The 21,860-nt window shown below is 34.4% G+C and overlaps 1 protein-coding gene across 1 annotated transcript in view; it reads right to left on the reverse strand.

Moving 5' to 3' along the window:
* CNTN5 (contactin 5) overlaps window positions 1-21,860 on the reverse strand; it is a 1,390,102-nt gene that overhangs the window by 382,425 nt on the left and 985,817 nt on the right. The window contains exon 8 of the mRNA XM_058687390.1: window positions 20,384-20,587. Within this exon, the coding sequence (XP_058543373.1) occupies window positions 20,384-20,587 (204 nt within the window). The remainder of the gene's footprint in view (window positions 1-20,383; window positions 20,588-21,860) is intronic.

Raw genomic sequence — 21,860 nt, forward strand, 5'->3', positions numbered from 1 at the left:
TTTTAGACAAACTAAACTAAGACAAAATGTTAAAATTGGTTCAGGAGAAAAAAATGGAAAGAAATTATTTAAAATGATTTGTAAGGAAACTTAAGTTTATTTTTATAAACCTTATTGGATACTCAGAAAAAAATCAGGTGGATCATATTAAGAATAGCAGTGCAAGGCAAGATGAAAACAGACAGCACAGGGAAATGGGCATCTTATTAATAATAGAAAGATTGCCTAAATAAAGTGAAAAGACCTATGGCACCCATGGCAGCTCAATTATGAGGACATTCTTCAAGAAACAGTTTATTAATCTAAATTTCAATAATTATCTTAAGGTGGTCTAAAACTATGAATTAAATACATTTTAAAATATTCCAGAGGCAATCAACCAATTGCAGAAATACTTTGATTGCTTTATGATCACTTTAAAGTCACAGTTGCTAATTGAGATAGAATAAAATGTCAGACATTCCCTAACCTGATTGAACATAAAAATTCCTAGTGATGTAGTAAAAAAAAAAAAAAAAAAATCTCTAATGTCCACTTCTGGCTTACTAAATCAGAGCAGCTAAGGGAAAGACCCAGGAATCTGAATTTTTAACAGGATTCTCCCAACATGATTCTGTATATTCTTTCAGCCAGCTTTCATTTGGAAATCCTATCTGGTATAAAAAAGAACTTAAATATGAAGAGGTATGTAATATTAAAAAAAAAAAACAAAAAACCTCAGCATATGTTTTTGTGTAGTGGGCAGTGGTTCCCAATTGTATGCAATATGAAATATGTGAGAAGTGCTATGGAAAATGAAGATTCCTGGGATTTACAGGGTGAGGACAACTTGCACACAGATATCAAATTACCCTTTCCTTCCAATCCTCTCTGAAGGACAACTGGAATAGAACGACTTCACTAGTGGGGTCCAAGTGGAACATTTGGAGACCAGGTTATCCTGAGAACTGCCAGGGAAAGAGTAAGTCTAGGACTTTATTCTTTTTGGAAGTTTCCTGAAGGGTCAGGCTTTAGAGGCTAGAAAAACATTCTTAAAGACACTGCACCATCTCTTAGCTGATGTAGTTTGGACAGGGCTGCTGACTCATTGGACTCACCAGACTCTTCCAGTTCAGGGAGAAAGATCATGTGGACTTAATTCTTGCTAGTCCTTTCAGTTGGAAGACAGCTAGCTAATGGGGTCATCTGGGGAGGGAGGAGAGAAGAAACATTCCTTGTGTCTCAACAAAGAAGTGTTCATTAGTAATTTGTTCACCATACATTTCTGGCATTGAAAATACTGATCTGTAGTACCACTTCAGAAATTCTGATTGGATGGATGTTAGGTATGCCCAAATTTCCATTATTTACAAGAATCCAAGATGATTTTCATGCTAGGTTTTGAGGATCACACTACTAAATGCTGGCTTATTAGATGCAATTTTATAGACTTCCAAAAAGTTTTGAGAAATTTTATTAAATGTTATTTCATTATTATTAATTGAAATCTACTTATCATAATTTATATTAGTTTCAACTTTACAACATAGTGATTCAACAATTCTATGCTTTACACAATGATCACCACAATAAATGTAGTTACTATCTGTAGCCAAATTTATTAAAATATTATTGACTATATTTCTTATACTGTACTCTTCATTCTTGTGACTTATTATATAATCATAAGTTTGTACCTCTTAATCCCTTAACCTGTTATGCTTATCCTCCCTGTGGCAACTATCAGTTTGTTCTCTGTATTTATGAGTCTGTTTCTGTTTGTTTGTTTGTTTGTTTGTTTGTTTGTATATCTATTCATCTATTGATGAACACGTAGGTTGCTTCCATATCTTGGCTATTTAAAATTATGCTGAATTAAATAATGTGGAGAAGTAATGTTTTGTCATGGCTAGTGAAGTACCTTAGGTATTGGAAACAATATTTTGGTGAAATGGAAAAGACCTCAGGAGTTGAACTGGAACTGGAATTTGTTAACCATTGTGTAAAATATGTTATTATAGAAAGGATCTTAATATGGGGATAATAAAGTGTCTAAATTTTCAGGTAACAAGGATAGCATGGATACTTGTCTCAAAGGGTTATTGTAAAGATTAAATGCATTACTACATACAAATCAATTAGAAAAGTTAAATGCCAAGCTGGCAAATACAATTTCCATGAAGATATCATAAGGTTGTGTGGGTGGGTATTATGAAAGTGGCAGATGATTTTCAATACAGACGAACATAAGGACGTGATTTTAGAATAAAGCCAAACTCTCCTTATTATATGGCAGATTCTATTCCTGTTTATTGTAACTAACTAGCTGTAAGGATCTTTGACAATTCATTCAAATACTTGCAGACAGAATGAGGAGTCAGAAAGGCTTCTCAAGAAGAGAGAGCAAGAACAAAAAGATTGAGTCAGAAAATTCTGGTGTAGGATTTAAATAAAGAATAATTGAAGGCAAGTGATAAAATATAAACTTTTCCCCTGCTACTCTCTCCCCACACAAAACTTCATTAAAATGTCTGAAGAGTTTGAATTTGCACAGTAAACAATAACAGCAGCAACAAGCACTACAGTCGTGGAACCAGGAAAGTAGTTCCTATCTTCAATGACCCACACACTAGTGAAATACAGTGGAGATTTTGTCATAAATACTGTGTTAATAATTAACTTTTACTAAAGCTTACTACATAACAGGCACTTTTCTAATCACTTTATTCATATTAATGCATGAGTCCTAACAATAATCCCATGAGACAAGTATCCATGCTATTCCCGTGTTCAGATGAATAAACTGAAGTTCAGACAGATTAAATATCTTTTCCAAGGATAATATAGGTGGTAAATCAAACCCAACTTTGTGACCAATTTACTTGAACAAAATAAATCAAAATGGATTCTAGTTTAAATCTCTGAAATGATGCTACTCTTATGAACTTGCTTCCTGTAAGTTTTTTTGATAGATGATAAAGGAGATGGTATAACAGCTAGTTTACTGGCATTGCACCTGCAGCTTTTCTTTTCTTCTATAGTACAGACCATGCCAATACTTTTGAATGTGAGTTTTGGATAAAGATACTATTCACCTTATGTAAACTGTAGTAAAGGTGGTTCAAAGCCACTGATCTATGCAAGAGGTAAAGAGTATTATAATTAGAAATTGTAAGAAAGAGATGAATGAGAATAACATCACAGATGTAGAATTCACAGGGCTTGCCAAACCTATGGAACCTATTCATGTGGTCATGAGATTTGGAGGATTCTCACTTACGCAGATACAATTATATTAGATATTTAGAATAAAGATGATTTTACTAACAACACAGCTGGAGAAGTTAGTTTTCAGGAAGATTCTAAATTGGAAGCAGAGAAATTGAAGTTCTCATTAAAGAAAAAAAAATTAAAAATGCAGGTGGGCCTCAGGAGTAGAATTCTGTAAGAATATCTGTATTTATAAGATTAACCATCCTTAAATCATTTATAAAACAATGCCAAGTGTAAACAAGGCAGACAAATGGGTGAATGGACACAGGTAGAGACTAAATAGAATGATTGATTTAGGGAATGGACTGAGAAGAGACAGTTAAAGTTGCAGATGAAACTCTTTGGGAGAGTCTACTGCCAGGTAAGTCTAGAAAAGAAAATATTTTCAGATTTAAACAGAAACGACGAACAGGTCAAGAATGGTGAAGGCTGAAAAATACTGATACATTTGACTAACAGATAACCAGTTTTGAGAATACATGTTGAGTGGTGTGGTAAGACTAAATGCCAGATTTCAAGTTATTAAATAAAGGAAGATAGTGTAGCAATGGAGATAGTGTAGTATGACAATAGAAAAGGAAGTCAGATTAACATAACTGAACATACATCTTCCACCCTTACAAAAAATAACTCAAAGTTCATGCTCCTTTCTCATATAAAGAATGATATATTCAGTGTTACAATGCTAGTTATCAAAAGTTTACATCTTTTGGGATCTTATTTTCTAAATTACAATAACATGTTTCCATGTAGGAAACAATACATATTGAATAATTTTATCTTATTATTTGTAAGGATTTATTAAATATTTCTTCAAAATTTCTAAAAAATATTGACAGTTAATGAAATGATGAAAACTGTTTTTCTTGGTAAAATTATTATTTCTAGGGGAGGAATTAAGATGGTGGAGAAGTAGGGGGACCATGGGTCTTCCTTATCCTTAAACACTGCTGTATTCAAGTCAGATTACTTGGAACAACCAGGAAATTGGTATGTGGAATTGCAGAAGGAGCTCCACAGTTGGAAGGAGACAGTTTGGCAATTGCGAGGTGCATGGATGTAAACTGGGGGAGAGAAAAAAGGTGGTGCCATGGAGGGGAGGGAACCCTTTTCTTGGAATGACAAAAGGGAAAGAAAGAGAGTGGTGTTGAGATAGTGTGGCATCAAGTTAGCACAAGAAGAAAACCTCTCTGAACCCTGGACTGGGGAGTGAGAATACTGAGTGTCCCATTTATTTTCTTCAAACAGCTTTTGGAGCTCAAACTCTGAGGTTTTGAAAGGGCCTGAATTTCTCTAGAATGGAGCTGGGGCATGCGTTCCTGGGGAGGAAGGAGCTGGCCTCAGAGTGTATAGCATGGTGTAGTGATCTCAGGGCACACTGGGAGAGAGCAATCCCCTTAATGGAGTACTTTTGGAAGAAGGTTTATTGACTCCCCAGAGGAAAAAGGACCCTGCAGGTGACAGCCAAAGGTTTTTTTTATCAGCAGTGTGGAGAGATGTTACTCCAGAATAGAAGAGTGGATCCAAGGCATGCTGGGTTCTTTAAGACTTTGGGGTTTGAATCCCAGCCATGCACCCAAGAAAAAACACAGTAGAGTTGTGGCTCAGGGCAAATCAACTGCCCTTGCTATTCTGTGAGGGCTGCCTGAAGAGAGGGGTTAAGATCCCCTGTCCAGAGACAAGAGATTGGGATGGAGCCATTTTTCCTCCCAATACAAAGTGGGAGTTCAGAGAGCAACACAGCAGCCCCTAGTGGAAGTGGAACCAAACCCTGCCCTTCCATGCCTGGCAGCTCCTTATTTACTGGGGCAAGACTGGCTCTGAGCCAATGCAGCCAGCCTCACTTTCAGACCAGCACAGACCACTTTACCCCTAACCCCCAGCACTAACAACTCTTTTTCCATTTTTTTCTGACTTCTCTCTCTCTCTCTCTCTCTCTCTCTCTCTCTCTCTCTCTCTCTTTCCTTTTGGGATCAGGCTTATAGTGAATCAGGCTTTTTTATTCTTTTCTTTTTCCTTCTTTTCTCTTTTCTTCTGCATTTTTTTCCTTTCTTCTTTGGAATCAGCCTTATAGCTTTTGATTCTCTGTTTTTCTTGTGTTTGTGTTCCCTTTCCTTTTCCCTTTTTATGGAGTCAGCCTCCCCTCCCCCCTTTTTGTTCCAGGGTTACCTCAACAAACAAATAAAAACATACCTGGTTAAAGTTCCAAACACGTCATGACTGCAAACGAGAAGGAACTCTGAAAAGGACTGACCAGTGAGAAAGAGCAGCCAAATTCCACCAATAGAGTGCACATATCATACACCAGAAACACTTCCTACAGTGCCAGAATATGGACAGTGTATGACCCCTTTTTAATATAGTAGTAATCCCAGCTTCCAGAAACATAAGTTTTTTAAACATGCAAAAGATAGAAGCTTAGCCAAAATGGCAGGATGGAGGAATTTTCCAAAATATGAAAGGTCAAGAAGGAATCATAGCCATGGACTTGCTTAAAATGGATATAAGCAATATATCTGTACAAGAATTTAGAACAACAGTCATAAGACTACTAAGTAGGCTTGAAAAAAAAACATAGAAGACACCAGAAAAACCCCATGCTGCAGAGATCAAAGACCTACAATGAGTTATGATGAAGTAAAAAATGTTGTACCTGAGATGCAAAAATAAACTGGATATAGTAACAACAAGGACTGATGAAGCAGAGAATGAATGGGTGAAATAGAAGATAAAATGATGGGAAATAATGAAGTGATAAAAAAGAGGGAAAGGAAATTACTAGAGCATGACTTAGAGAACTAAGAGATTTCATGAAACAAAACAATATCCTTATCATAGAGTCCCAGGAGAAGAAGAGTGAGACAAAGGGGCAGAAGGTTTATTTGCACAAATTATAGCTCAGAACTTCCCTAATCTGGGGAAGAAAACAGGCATCCAAGTACAAGAAGCAGAGAACTCCCTTCAAAGTCAACAGAAACAGGTCAACACCATGACATATCATACTGAAACTGGCAAAATACAAAAATAAACAGAGAATTCTAAAGCATCTAGGGATAAAAGACCCTTAACCTACAAGGATAGACACATCAGGTTAGTAGCAAACCTGTCCACTGAAACTTGGTAGGCCAGAAATATTCAATGTGTTGGCTAAAAAAAATATGCAGCCGAGAATCTTTTATCCAGCAAGACTGTCCTTCAGAATAGAAGGAGAGATAAAGATTTTCCTTAAAAAACAAAACTAAGGGATTTATGGCCATGGAACAAGCTTTGTGAAAAATTTTAAGGGGGGCACTCCGAAGAAAAAAAAAGAGGAGACCAAAGCCACAAAGACTACAAAGGACCAGAGAATATCATGAGAAACACCAACTCCACAGGCAACATAATGGCACTAAATTCATATCTTTCAATAATCATTCTGAATGCACATGGACTAAATGCTTCAATCAAAAGACATAAGGTATCAGGATGGAAAACAAAAAACAAAAAACAAAACAAAACAAAAAACATAAGATTCATCTATATGTTGCTTATAAGAGACTCATTTTACACCTAAGGTCACCTGTAGATTGAAAGTGAGGAGATAAAGAACCATCTATCATACTAATAGAGGTCAAAAGAAAGGTGGAGTAGCCATACTTAGATCAGACAAACTAGATTTTTAAACAAAGACTGTAACAAGAGATGAAGAAGGTCATTTTAATCATAATGAATATGTCTATCCATCAAGAATATCTAACAATTATAAATATTTATGCCCCCAACTTGATATTCCCATATATATAAATCAACTAATCAGAAACAAACAAACTCATTGATAACAATACCATAATAATAGGAGACTTGAATATCCAGCTACAATGGACAGATCATCTAAGCAGAAAATCAATAAGGAAACAATGGCTTTGAATGACACACTGGACCAATAGACTTAACAGATATATTCAGAACATTTCATCCTAAAGCATCAGAATACACATTCTTCTTGAGTATACATGGATAATCTCCAGAATAAATCACAAACTAGGTCACAAATCAGCCCTCAACAGGTGAAAAAAGATTGAGATCATCTATGCATATTTTCAGATCACAATGCTATGAAACTTGAAATCAACCACAAGAAAATATGTGGAAAGCCCTCAAATACATGGAGGTTAAAGAACATTGTACTAAATAATAAATGGTTTAAAAGGAAATTAAAGAAGAAATTTTTAAAAAATCATGGAAGCCGATGAAAATGAAAACACACCAGGCCAAATCCTTTTGGATGCAACAAAGGCAGTCCTAAGAGGAAAGTACATTGCAGTTCAGGCCTATCTCTAGAAGCAAGAAAGCTCCCAAATATACAACCTAAACTTATACCTAAAGGAGGTAGAAAAGGAGCAGCAAAGAAAAAGAAGGGAAATAATAAAGGTTAAAGCAGAAATAAATAATATAGAAACAAACAAACAAATAAACAATCCCCCCAAGCCCCACTAGAACAGATCAATGAAACTAAAAGCTGTTTTTTGAAAGAATGAACAAAATTGATAAACCCCTAGCCAGACTTCTGAAAAATAAAAGAGAGAAGTCCTAAATATATAAAGTCACAAATGAAAGAGGAGAGATTCCAACCAACACCACAGAAATACAAACAATTATAAGAGAATACTGTGAAAAATTATTTGCTAACAAACAGGACAATCTGGAAGAAATGGAGAAATTCCTAGACACTCACATAATACTAAAACTCAAACAAGAAGAAATAAAAAAAAAAATTAACAGGCCCATAACCAGCAAATAAATTGAATCAGTTATCAAAAATCTCTTGCAGAATAAGAATCCTGGGCCAGATGGCTTCCCAAGGGAATTCTACCAGACATTTAAAGCAGAGTTAATAACTATTCTTCTCAAACTGCACCAAAAATTAGAAATGGAAGGAAAGCCTCCAAACTCATTCTATGAAGGCAGCAATCTTGATTCCTAAACCAAATACCCCACTAAAAAGTAGAATTATAGTCAAATATCCCTGATAAAACTGGATGCAAAAATTCTCAACAGGATAGTAGCAAATCAAATTCAATAGAACCTTACAAGAATCATTCACCATGATCAACTAAGATTTATTCCTGGGCTGCAGGGCTGGTTCCATATTCACAAATCAATCAATAAGATACACCACATCAATAGAAGAAAGGATAAGAACCATATGATCCTGTCAATAGATGCAAAAAAAAGGCATTTGACAAAATATAGCCTCTTTCTTAATAAAAACCCTCAAGAAAGTCAGGATAGAAGGAACATAAAGACTCCTGGGTGGCTCAGTCAGTTAAACGTCCAACTTCGGCTCAGCTCATGATCTCACGGTTAGTGAGTTTGAGCCCCGCATCAGGCTCTGTGCTGACAGCTCAGAGCCTAGAGCCTGTTCGGATTCTCCATCTCTCCCTGCTCCTCCCCTGTTCACTCTTGCTCTCTCTCTCTCTCTCTCTCTCTCTGTCTCTGTCTCTCTCTCAAAAAAGTAAGTAAACAGTAAAAAATTTAAAAAAAGAAGGAACATATCTTAACATCATAAAAGCCATATATGAAAGGCCTACAGCTAATATTATCCTCAATGGGGAAAAATTGATCTTTCTCCTGAGATCAGGAACAAGGCAAGCATGTTCACTCTTACCCCTGTTGTTCAACATAGTACTGGAAGTCCTAGCTTCAAAATTCAGAGAAAAAAAAGAAATAAAATGCATCCAAATAGGCAAAGAAGAGCTCAAACTTTCACTCTTCACAGATGACATGATACTCTGCATGGAAAATCCTAAAGACTCCAGCAAAAACTGCTAGAACTAGTATGTGAATTTGGCAAATTTGCAGGATATAAAATCAAAGTACAGAAATTGGTTGCATTTCTATATACCAACAATGAAGCACAGATAGAGAAATCAAGGAATCAATCCCATTTACAATTGCACCAGAAACCATAAAATACCTGGGAATAAACCTAACCAAAGAGGTAAAAGATCTGCATGCTGAACAATATAGAAAGCTTATGAAAGAAATTAAAGAAGACACAAAGAAATGAAAAAAAAAAATTCCATGCTTGTGGATTGAAAGAACAAATATTGTTAAAATGGCTATAGTACCCAAAGCAATCTACACATTCAAGCAATCTCTTTCAAAATAGCACAAGCATTCTTCACAGAGCTAGAACAAAAAAATCCTAAAATTTGTATGGAACTAGAAAAGACCAAAAATAGCCAAAACAGTCTTGAAAAAGGAAAGCAAAGCTGGAGGCATCATAAATTCAGACTTCAAATTATGTTACAAAGATGTAGTCATCAAAACGGTATGGTACTGGCACAAAAACAGACACATAGATCAATGGAACAGAATAGACAACTCAGAAATGGACTCACATATATATGGCCAACTAATCTTTGACAAAGAAGGAGAGTATCCAATGGAAAAAAGACAGTCTCTTCAGCAAATGGTGTTGGGAACATTGGACAACAACATACAGAAGAATGAACGTAGACCACTTTCTTACATCATACACAAAAAACAATTCAAAATGGATGAAAGACCTAAAGTGACACAGGAAACCATTAAAATCCTAGAGGAGAAAACCAGGCAGCAACCTCTTTGACCTCAGCCACAGCAACTTCTTCCTAGATAGATCTTCAGAGGCAAGAGAAACAAAAGCAAAAATGTACTATTGGGACCCCAGCAAGATAAAAAATCTTCTGCACAGCAAACAAAAATAAAAGACAACTGATGGAATGGGAGAAGATATTTGCAAATGACAATAAAGAGTTAGTATCCAAAATCTATAAAGAACTTATCAAACTCAACACCCAAAAAACAAATAATCCAGTGAAGAAATGGGCAAAAGACATAAATAGACACTTCTCCATAGAAGACATCCAGATGGCCAACCGACACATGAAAAAATGCTCCACATTACTCATCATCAGGGAAATACAAAGCAAAACCACAGTGAGATACCACCTTATACCTGTCAGAATGGCTAACATTAACAACTCAGGCAACAACAGATGTTGGCGAGGATACAGAGAAAGAGGATCTCTTTTGCATTGTTGGTGGGAATGCAAGCTGGTGCAGACACTCTGGAAACCAGTATGGAGGTTTCTAAAAAAACTAAAATTAGAACTGCCCTATGACCCAGCAATTGTCCTACTAGGCATTTATTCAAGGGATACAGGTGTGCTGTTTTGAAGGGACACATGCACCCCCATGTTTATAGCAGCACTATCAACAATAGCCAAAGTATGGAAAGAGCCCAGATGTCTGTCGACTGCTGAATGAATAAAGATGAATTAATAAAGATTATGTATATATATATATATATATATATATAATCTTGCCATTTGCAACAACACGGACAGAACTAGAAAGTATTATTCTAAGCAAAACAAGTCAGTCAAAGAAAGACAAATATCATATGATTTCACTCCTTTGTGGAATTTAAGAACACAAACATAACATAGGGGAAGGGAAGGAAAAATAAGATAAAAACATGTAGGGAGGTAAACCATTAGAGACTCTTAAATACAGAGAACCTGAGTGTTGCTGGAGGAGAGGTGGGTGGGTGGGTGGATGAGATAAATGGGTGACAGGCATTGAGGAGGGACTTGTTGGGATGAGAACTGGGTGATGCATATAATTTATTAATCACTTGGTTCTACTCCTGAAACCATTACTGCACTGTATGTAAACTCACTTGAATTTAAATAAATAAATTAAAAAAAATTCTTATCTTTAAATAAAATTTCAAATTGTTTTTATAAGTCTGTTTGAGGAGAAATTGAATTGTATGGAATGACTGATTATCAAGGACATCTAAGGAAACCAAATATTCATTTTATTCAGAAATCATCCAATAATTTCTCTTTTTTTGTCCTGAGATATTTATTTATTCATGTATTTATGCATTTATTTATGTATTTATGCATTGATTTATTTTTTATTGTTTCAGGTTTTTAATTAAATTGTAGTTAATATATAATGTAATATTGTTTTCAAAGGTAGAATTTAGTGATTCATCACTTACATATAACACCCAGTGCTCATCACAGCAAGCACCCTCGTTAATATCATTACCCATTTAGCCTATCCATCACCCACCTCCCATTCATCAACCCTCAGTTTGATCTTTATAATTAAGACACTCTTATGGTTTGCCTCCTTCTTTTTTCCCCTTCCCCTATCTATGTTCATCTGTTTTGTTTCTTAAATTCCACATATGGGTGAAATCATATAGTATTTGTCATTTGCTGACTGTCTTGTTTTGCTTAACATAATACACTGTAACTCCATCCACATTGTTGTAAATTACCCAGTTATTTCTTGATGTCTTTGTTTCATTTGTTTCATATCAAGATGATAAGCTTTCCAGAGAGACACAGAAAAATAAATAAAAGATTAATAAAAACCAAATAAATTTCTATATTCCTGCAGAATTCAGCTTCCTTTATGTAGATAAATATATTTGAGTAGGAGTATTCTTGTACAAAGCTTTCAAGTTCCCTAGGAACTGTCTGTAAATTGAAAATTTGAACAAAAAGTTCAAACTACCAAGAAGTGAAGAGATGAACACAACAAACTTTTGCAAACAGGAATAAGCCAGCTCAAACACACTGCTTCAATAATCACAAATATTGCCCAAGACAAGTAATAATATTTTTATCCAGATTTCTGTTTGGTCTTTGCATTAGTTTTTGATGGTCATTGTAACAAAATACCACGACCTTGGTAGTTTAGAACAATACACATTTATTCTCTTAAATTCTCGAGGTAAGAACTTTAAAACCTGAAGATTAAAGTTTCATTTGACTTAAATCAATTCTCTCTAGAAGGCAGGGCTACCTTCCCTCTGGAGGCTCTAGAGATAATCCATTTCCTTCTCATTTCCAGCTTCTAGCGCTACATTCCTTGCATTCCTTAGTTCCTGGCCTTTCCTCCATCTTCAAAGCACATCACTCTAAACTTTGCTTCAATCATCACATTGCCTTTTCCTCTTCTGTATTCAGATAAATCTCTCTGCCTTCCTCTTATGAGGGCACCAGGTGACTACATTTAGGGCTGATACTAATCATCCAGAATAATCAAGGTTAATCAAGATTAATGTCTCCATATCAAGATCCTTAATTTAGTCACATCTGCAAAGTCCCTTTACCATACAAAATAACATTTAAAGTTTCTAGGAATTAGAACTGGGAGGTTATTATTCAACCTACCGCAATCTTCAAGGGCATGCCATTTTTTATATCTTTACATTGCTCCTGGGATCTGTATTATTTAGTAATAAATTAATGAAGCTATGTATAATTTCCTTGTTGGCACAGTTCTTGTCTTAAAATAAACCTGTTATCCACACATAAATTCTCAGCTTATGACTTTGCCTGTAGCTCATTAAAAAAAATAATGGGTGAAGGAATGGGTAAAATAGGTAAAGATTGAGTACACTTATTTTGATGAGCACTGAGAAATTCATAGAAATGTTGAATCATTACATTATAATCTGAAACTAATATAACACTGTATGCTAATTATACTTTAATAAAAAAAAATGCCATCAGATTTCCCGCCACCAAATAGTAGGTTATCTGCATCTACAATCCTTTTACTTTTCTTTTCACTGTAACAACTGATGAAATCTCTAACAAAAGCCAATCTTTTTGCATTCATTCTAAATCTATTCCCACTCTTTTTCTCAAGTTAGTTCTTCAATTTTTCTTGTTTCTATTGTACTTTCCAACTCCAAGAATGGGAAAAGGACTAGGGACCAGTTGGTTTATTCTTTCTTTCCCTCTTTCCTCTTTCCTCCCTCCCTCCTTCCCTCCCTCTCTTTTCTTTCTTTCTTTCTTTCTTTCTTTCTTTCTTTCTTTCTTTCTTTCTTTCTTTCTTTCTTTCTTTCTTTCTTTCTATTTCTCCTTATAAATTATCCTCTCTGTACCACTATGGAGCCATTATAGCCCTAAGGAAAGGGACTGAAGGAATGTTGCCTTAGGAAAGATGGGTATAAGAGAAGAGAATAGGAGAAGATCCCATCTGGACTGGAAGAGGAATGAGTAGTCTGGTCCTGTACATAGTGGACTGTGGGGAGTTGCTTTGTTATATCTTCTTGAAGAATTAAACCTATTATCAGAAAGTGGTGATTCTCTCTATCCCTAAGAAATACATTTAATATCTTGTATGATATAGTTGAACAAGTTCAAATTTTTTTGGTTACTATTTGGTTAATATTTGGTTAATATTATATATATATATATATATATATATATATATATATATATATATTCTATCTTTTCACTTTAAGCCTTATAAAGTTTTTAGAACAGTGCCTTACATGTAGCAATTAAATGTAAATATTGATTACATAAAAATAAAGTTAGCTAAAACTATCTTCAAAATTGGGCTGGGAACATAGAAGAGAGAAGAAATAAAAGTGTGAAATTGCCATAATTAAGACAGAGATAGTAAGACTCTGATGGGAGACTAAAGGGAAGAGTGCTGTGGGAAAGAGGCAGGAGAGTTTTGAGGGAGAGATGTGGCAGCTGTAGGAATGAAAACTTGGCAAAAGATAAATGTGGTTATAGAGGAGTGTTCAATAAATTTGTGTTATATGGAATGCCAGAACCATTAATTACCCTATAAACCATTAGTTAAAATTGATATTACTCATAAATGCTTTTGAAACTAGATGTTTGTTTTGCTTTTAATGAAGTGATATGTGAGATGGGCCTCATGGGACACTCAGTGAGAACAGCCAGATCCTAGGATACAAGTTACATTCAGCATTTAGGGTAATATCATCCTCTCTTATAACTATACAAGATGGTTATTGTATTTGTTTTGCCCTCCATTATAGCCTTAGTATCTCACAAATTATCTAACACATAGTAGGCATAGGATACACATTTGTGAATGTGTGAGGGTGATTTCATACAGTGTCAGCCAAGGAAATCTGATAATGTTACTCATGCACTTCAGAGCTTCTAAAACTTCATCATCTATGTTTTAGATATATACATTTCTATGTGTATGCCAGTTCAAATGATCTTGGCCAGATTTTTTACTTCCTGAACTGCCACTGCAAACAACTGTGTGCAGGAACAAGTTTCACACACTTGCAACTTAAGGGCAACCTGCAAGTGCAGAATTAACTGCCTGTAGTGCCACCCTTAGGGACTGGGAGATAGAAGGTCACTGATACCTCCACAAAGGAGACTGTTCTGAGCGCATTTCATAAGGTTCTGTTCATGCAGGATCATGCTCCAGCTGCCTGTAAAAGTGGTCATGTCTATAATTCAACCTCTTTTACACTGTTTCACTCCTCAACTACACTCCATCCCTCACTTCTGCTCTCTGGGATAAATTACAATTAACTACTACTTCTAAGCAAATTTTGTTTCAAGGCGTGCTTTAGGAAAACCCAAGCTAAGGCAGTAAATTCTACAGTACATTTTATAAAGTAAAATTTTACTTGTACTTGAAAGGAAATAGTGTGCCTATATATATATATATATATATATATATATATAAAACTTCTATTATTTTTAGAAAGGTCTACTTTTTTTTCACAGAAGTATAAAAACACAGTGTTCTTGAAATAATTTTCATAGCTAACTGTACAGTCACAGCAGATTAAACATAATTTTTATATTCAAACCCCTGCAGAGGTGTTTGCCAAGTTTGCACATATATCCATTACAATGCCTGTCTCTGCATTGAGAGGTTTGTAAAACCCAGCAGGAATTACAGCTGACCGTGCTGCAATAAATGGATTCATCCACAATTGGATTCTATTTTTATTTTCAGACTAACTGTTGAATATATGCCACCTACTTGGGAAAACATTCAGGGATATGTCTTTATTATGAATATACTTTTCAATTATTTTCTTTTTGAAGAGATATCAAATAGTGATATGAAAGTTTTGAATTAAAAATGATTCCAGTCTAATCTATGCCTTTCTTGGAGTAATGTTAAGTTTCCTGTTTTTCACACATTATCCTGGTATGAATTCTATGGCCATTCAGTTAGCTCACTATTTTTTAATAGAAATTGTTAACTTAGGTTGCACATAAATGTTAAGTCTGGGAAGCTTAGAAGTTAGTATGGATTGACTGTAGAATTGGTTCCCTTCTGAAGTAGGGGTGAGGCATGATCAGGTGAGGTGTGTTGATAGACAGCTCTGCTTTGATGTGAGGAAAAGAAACTGGTTTTCAGGCTGCACACACCCAAATGCCAGAATGAGAAGGTCTTATATTGTGTGTCACCATAACATTAAGTACTTCAGTCTTCCATGAAAAATTCGTTTATATTGTTAAGAGATATGTCCTTTGCCCTTTTTGCATATAGGTACAGGGAAAGAGTAGGATTCTGATATTTCACTGACACCATTGTTCAACATACATACTTCCAACCCCACTTTGTCCAGTCTTATGCCCCCCTCCTCAACTGATTTCAAAACTTTTTAAGCTTCCACTAGGCACATGGTCCTCAGCGCCTTCTTTAAATCCTTTCAAATTTATTCTAGGTTTTAGTTTTCTCCATCTGTTAAGTCTTTTAATTCACATCCTCCCTTATTCTTCAGAAATATATCACAATGTCTCCTTTGTTAATCAAATATTCCTCTCCTTCATCATTCTTATTGATGATGTGGATTTCTTCTCATAGGGTCTCAGGAAGGGAACAGGCAACAAATACATGAACCTAATCCACCATTTTGAGCTCTATGCTCACATCTTCTTGTTCAATACTCATTTCCATAGACTTTCTTTATATGTCACTTCTACTTTTCCTATTACGTCTCTGACTTTTCATTATCTTTTGTGGGATTTTTATTCTTTACTCTTTCAATGCAATTTGGATTATGCAAGGCTTGTTCCTAAGCTCACATCTCTTCATTTCACACTCTTTCCATGGACTTTCTTAATCATAGAAATGTTTTCATTTACCATGTGCATTGTGATGACTCATGTTCATATTTCAACAATATTATTAAAACTATTAATTATATTTTAGAAAAATTTTAAGAAAAGTCACACTCAAAGTGTATCAAACTCTTATTAATGCTACCAGCCTGCTTTCCTGTAATATTCAATTCAAAGTTTCACTTATTAAAAACACATCTCGTGCAGCATACACATCTAAAAATAGCTCAAAACCTATAAAAACATGATATTAAATGATAATTGTATAGTAATAATTTATAAGTGTCTGTTGATTTTCAGCTTTCACAGTTTATGGGAAAGTTTAGAATACTTGTAAAAGTGTAATGATAAAGGTGGCAGATAAAAGGACACAAGTGTAATGTAGACAGGGTGAAAGAAAAAGTAGAGATAAAAATATCTTCATGTTGTGTAATAAGAAATCAACAATTATTTTCAAGAGTTAAGAGAACAGTAAAGATTTAAGTACCTTATTAAAGTTAATGGTAAAACTGTTAATGGTAAGCAATGAAAAACTGTTATATAAATACAAGAGGAGGATAGAAGTATATATACTCATATGTATGAAGGAGTCAACAATTATTGTCTAAACTTGATTAAATAAGGAACAGATATTTTCTAGCATTATAGGAGAACCTCATGAAAGAAAAAAGAATTAAAAAAAGTTGGCTCTAGGAAGTGGGGCTTGATGGGAGGGAGATGTATTTTTTTTCTCCATCTGCACTTATAAACCATTACATTCATTTGATATTTTTTATTAAAAAAATAAACATTAGGCAAATAACTACCAAGGAAAAAATAACTGTAGATAATTTACAGAAAGAAGAAATGTGAATCTTCTAACTTCTCTTGTAAAATCTTAAATAACTCTGTCATCAAATAATATAACTGAACTTCAGGAAATGTTTTCCACCTGTTTCTTTTTAACTTAAATATGAACCTTAATATAACAGTTTGATTTATTTATTTTTATTTGCTTTAATAACTTTTTTGTATGGTACTGCTCAAATAATGATTTTTTAAAATACAGATATTCATAAAAGAATAAAAAGTAGTCAACAATGTCAACTGCATCAGTAAATTCAGGTACTATGAAATATATATATATATATATATATATATATATATATATATACACACACACACATATTTGCATATGCATATATATTTGTATACAAATTTGTATAAATATATATGTATATATATATATATTTGTATATGTGTGTGTGTATATATATATATATATATATATATAATTTTAGTAGACACAGTACTGGTAATATATATTAAAAAAACAGTGTAATGTTCTGTAAAGGCCAAAGGAAACAGTTTATGAATGGAGAGACTGGTGCTGATAGGAAAAGGGACAACATAGTAATTCTATTGAAATAGGATGGAGGAGATACAGTATGGATAGAGATGTAATTAGATTTAATTTTATTAGTAGGAAGATAAATTTGAAGTGAAGTGTTCTTGGTCGGGCAGTCTTAGTAGGATTGAGAGGAAGTGCTGAAGGCCCATTTGAAGTTGGTGATCGTGAATCAACGGTGGGTGAAATTCTCTAGCAGCTCTCAGATTCTCAAAGCAGTCACAGATTAAGGGCATAGCTGAATTCATTAGGAGTTGGGATTTTGCCACACAATCACAATAGAAGACAGAGGGGCAAGGGAGTTTGAATAGCAACAAAAATTATTTTAATTATTCTTGAAATGTTTGACCATGGAAGGTAGAAAGTAAAGTTAAGTGATACATCTGGGCCATGAAATAATAAAAGACAAACAAGTGACTGTTGAACATGAGTATTGAACTTATTTATTTATATATTTATTTATTTAAAAATGTTTATTTATTTTTGAGAGAGAGACAGAGACAGAGTGTGAGCAGGGGAGGTTCAGGGAGGGAGGGAGACACAGAATCCCAAGCAGGCTCCAGGATCCAAGCTGTCACCACAGAGCCGGTCATGGGGCTCAAACTCAAGAGCTGTGAGATCATGACCTGAGCCAAAGTCAGATGCTTAAACGACTGAGACACAAAGGCGCCCCTTGGTACTGAAATTTTAAGTACTAGTGAAACTGGATTTGTACATGTACTACTCTTGCTCATATGGTCGGTGTAATGTTTAGGACAGTTACGTGAAAATAAGACAGCCACTGTCAATCTCAGCCACTATCAAAGTGTACATTACTATTACATAAATGGATAGTGTTAATGGAACTAGTTATTGACTAGGCAGCAAATTTTTACAATTTTCAGGCAAAGATGTTTTAAATTATTAAGTAATTAAGGAGAAAATGCTCAGAAATTTTATGGAAATGGTATATAGAGAATCATCTCAATTCTAAACTTTTAAGTAAATACTTTTTTTTTTTTTAATTTTTTTTTCAACATTTTTTATTTATTTTTGGGACAGAGAGAGACAGAGCATGAACGGGGGAGGGGCAGAGAGAGAGGGAGACACAGAATCGGAAACAGGCTCCAGGCTCCGAGCCATCAGCCCAGAGCCTGACGCGGGGCTCGAACTCACGGACCGCGAGATCGTGACCTGGCTGAAGTCGGACGCTTAACCGACTGCGCCACCCAGGCGCCCCTAAGTAAATACTTTTAAAAATCATATCTATTTCCTTTTTGCTTTTCACCCCCTAGACATTTTCATGTAATCTTGAAGTTGACATACTATATTCACAACATGGCTTTAACTGTAGTGAGGGAATACACAATGACGACTTTTAAATATTTTTCTAGCCTTCTTTTATGTGTATTAGACATATATATCTAAATTCCTACTGCATATTTCCACATGGATTTCCCAAGATTTCAACTCTTCATATTAAAACCTGAATTACTCACATTTATCAACACTGCGATCTATTCCTTCATCTGTGTTATCTCTTCTTATGAAGTGAATCATCACACATTCAATGAACTGTGCCTAAATTTCCTCCTACTCTAGAACTTGGCATTTAATTAATTATTAAATCTTAGTAATTTTCCCTCTTTAACATCCTGCATATTTTCTTCTCTTCAATGACATTACCACTGTTTTCATTCTGTCCCTTGTCACCTCTCAGCTGGTGAATTTCAATAGTCTGAATTGGTTTCCCAATTTCTCTTCTTTTTTTCAAGCTATTTCTCCATGCCATTATCTAGCTGTGTGAATTTGGCAAGTCCCTTTATGTCTCTAATATTGGCTTCTTCATCTCTAGACTGGATATTGTATTTGTTCTCACTACCAAATAAGATGTGTGTGTGTCACACACACACATATGTTATATTATATATAATATATAATAATTATATATTATTATATTATGTATTATATGTATTATAATACATACATATAGTGAAGTCTAAATATATAAAATGAGAAACTAAGCAGTAAGCAAAAATCTTGTGATGAAACTCTGGACATACACTGCACCGGCATATATTCTAAAACTAAGCATATAAAAAAGTAATGTTGAAATAGATTTTTTAAGCTTGGCAATCAATCAGGATTCTCAAGCTCACTTCTTAATAATGCCTTCATGGATTTTTTATTGCGTGACAGAGCAAGCCACATATCATATATCAACTGTAATATAGTATTTGACTTCTTTAATGCAATGCTTAACTGTAAATGTCTATAACTACAAATGAGGCATTTAAATTTGAAGATACTTTAGATAGATGGCAATACCTATAATTAGAAAATCATAATTTTGCCTGAATTGCACTTAAAAGCTAAAGTTCCACCTGCTTCCATTATTGGGAAAGTAATAATAACAATTATAACTATACCATGAAGTATTAAAAGATGAACATTCAATTTGAAGTTAGCTAAAATAAGAAAGTAATGAAAAATGAACTTATAAAATGTTTGCAATTCATACAAATATGTTATATAGAGGCATTAAAGAGCAAAGAAAATAACTAGTCTTTATTACAGTTGATCTTTTCAGATGCTCCTTTTTTTTTTTGTCATTAGGATAGCATTATGGTTAATATCTCTCATCCAAAGATCATCACTGTCCTATGCCAAAATTTTTATCCTAAGGTCTGCATAATCACAGACTAAAACTGTAGAGTTTCTAAATTTGGTAATTAAAAGATTTTTGCATTAGGCCTAAATGTTTAGAAAAACAATAATACATCTTTATTTTTCACATTTGAGGTGGCTGAACCATTTTAATCCAGGCTATGCAACTTACCATCATTACGTAGAGTGAGTGGTGTTGGAGGACTAAGTACTCGAGCATTTGTCACTGTGTTTTTCACCAGACAAATATAGCTGCCAACATCTGATGTTTGGACTTTAGATATATAGAGGTTGCCTGTCTCCTGGGAAATGAACCGCCGGCTGTCTTCCGCCACAAAGGAAGGGAACTCATTAAATACCCAGCTATAGATGATCTCTGAAAATACACAAAATTCAATTGTTGAAAGACACAGATTATTTTAATAGCAGTTAAAGCTCAAACAACAAATCCTTTACTAAGTGTTAGGTATATTGCAAGGCCATACATATTGGATCCACATATCTATATAATTTAGCATTTTATGTTAAAAGACTGTTATTCTTAATGATTACAAGAAGATCAAAAATATTTCTTAAGGATGCTTAGCCTATATTCATTCATCGATTCATTCATCCATTCAATTCCAATGTGTACTGTATTCATATTAGATATTTGGCACTGTGATAGCACTGAAATTAAAAAGATGAGAAAGACAGTTCCCCATTCTAAAATATCAAACTAATGGGAGATTTATGCAAACCTATCAATCAATATGGAATAAAGAAATAGAGATATTTACTCTGTTTTAAAGAAGGCATGGGAACAGGATACTTAAGCAATCAGTAAAAACTTCCGGAGATAAGAGACACTAAGCTACAATATTTACTCACTTAATTAACAAATATTGGCTAAAAGGCCTTTGACAAAATTCAGCACTCTTTCTTAATAAAAACCCTTCAGAAAGTCGGGATAGAAGGAACATACTTAAAGATCATAAAAGCCATTTATGAAAAGCCCACAGCTAACATCATCCTCAATGGGGAAAAACTGATAGCATTTTCCCTGAGATCAGGAGCATGACAGGGATGACCACTCTCACCGCTGTTGTTTAACATTTTGTTGGAAGTTCTAGCATCAGCAATCAGACAACAAAAGGAAATCAAAGGCATCAAAACTGGCAAAGATGAAGTCAATCTTTTGCTTTTTGCAGATGACATGATACTATACATGGAAAATCCGATAGACTCCACCAAAAGTCTGCTAGAACTGATACATGAATTCAGCAAAGTTGCAGGATACAAAATCAATGTACAGAAATCAGTTGCATTCTTATACACTAACAATGAAGCAACAGAAAGACAAATAAAGAAACTGATCCCGTTCACAATTGCACCAAGAAGCATAAAATACCTAGGAATAAATCTAACCAAAGATGTAAAAGATCTGTATGCTGAAAACTATAGAAAGCTTATGAAGGTAATTGAAGAAGATATAAAGAAATGGAAAGACATTCCGTGCTCATGGATTGGAAGAATAAATATTGTCAAAATGTCAATACTACCCAAAGCTATCTACACATTCAATGCAATCCCAATCAAAATTGCACCAGCATTCTTCTCAAAGCTAGAACAAGCAATCCTAAAATTCATATGGAACCACAAAAGGCCCC

The sequence above is a fragment of the Neofelis nebulosa genome, chromosome 10, assembly GCF_028018385.1.
Source record: "Neofelis nebulosa isolate mNeoNeb1 chromosome 10, mNeoNeb1.pri, whole genome shotgun sequence".
Taxonomy (NCBI): Eukaryota; Metazoa; Chordata; class Mammalia; order Carnivora; family Felidae; genus Neofelis; species Neofelis nebulosa.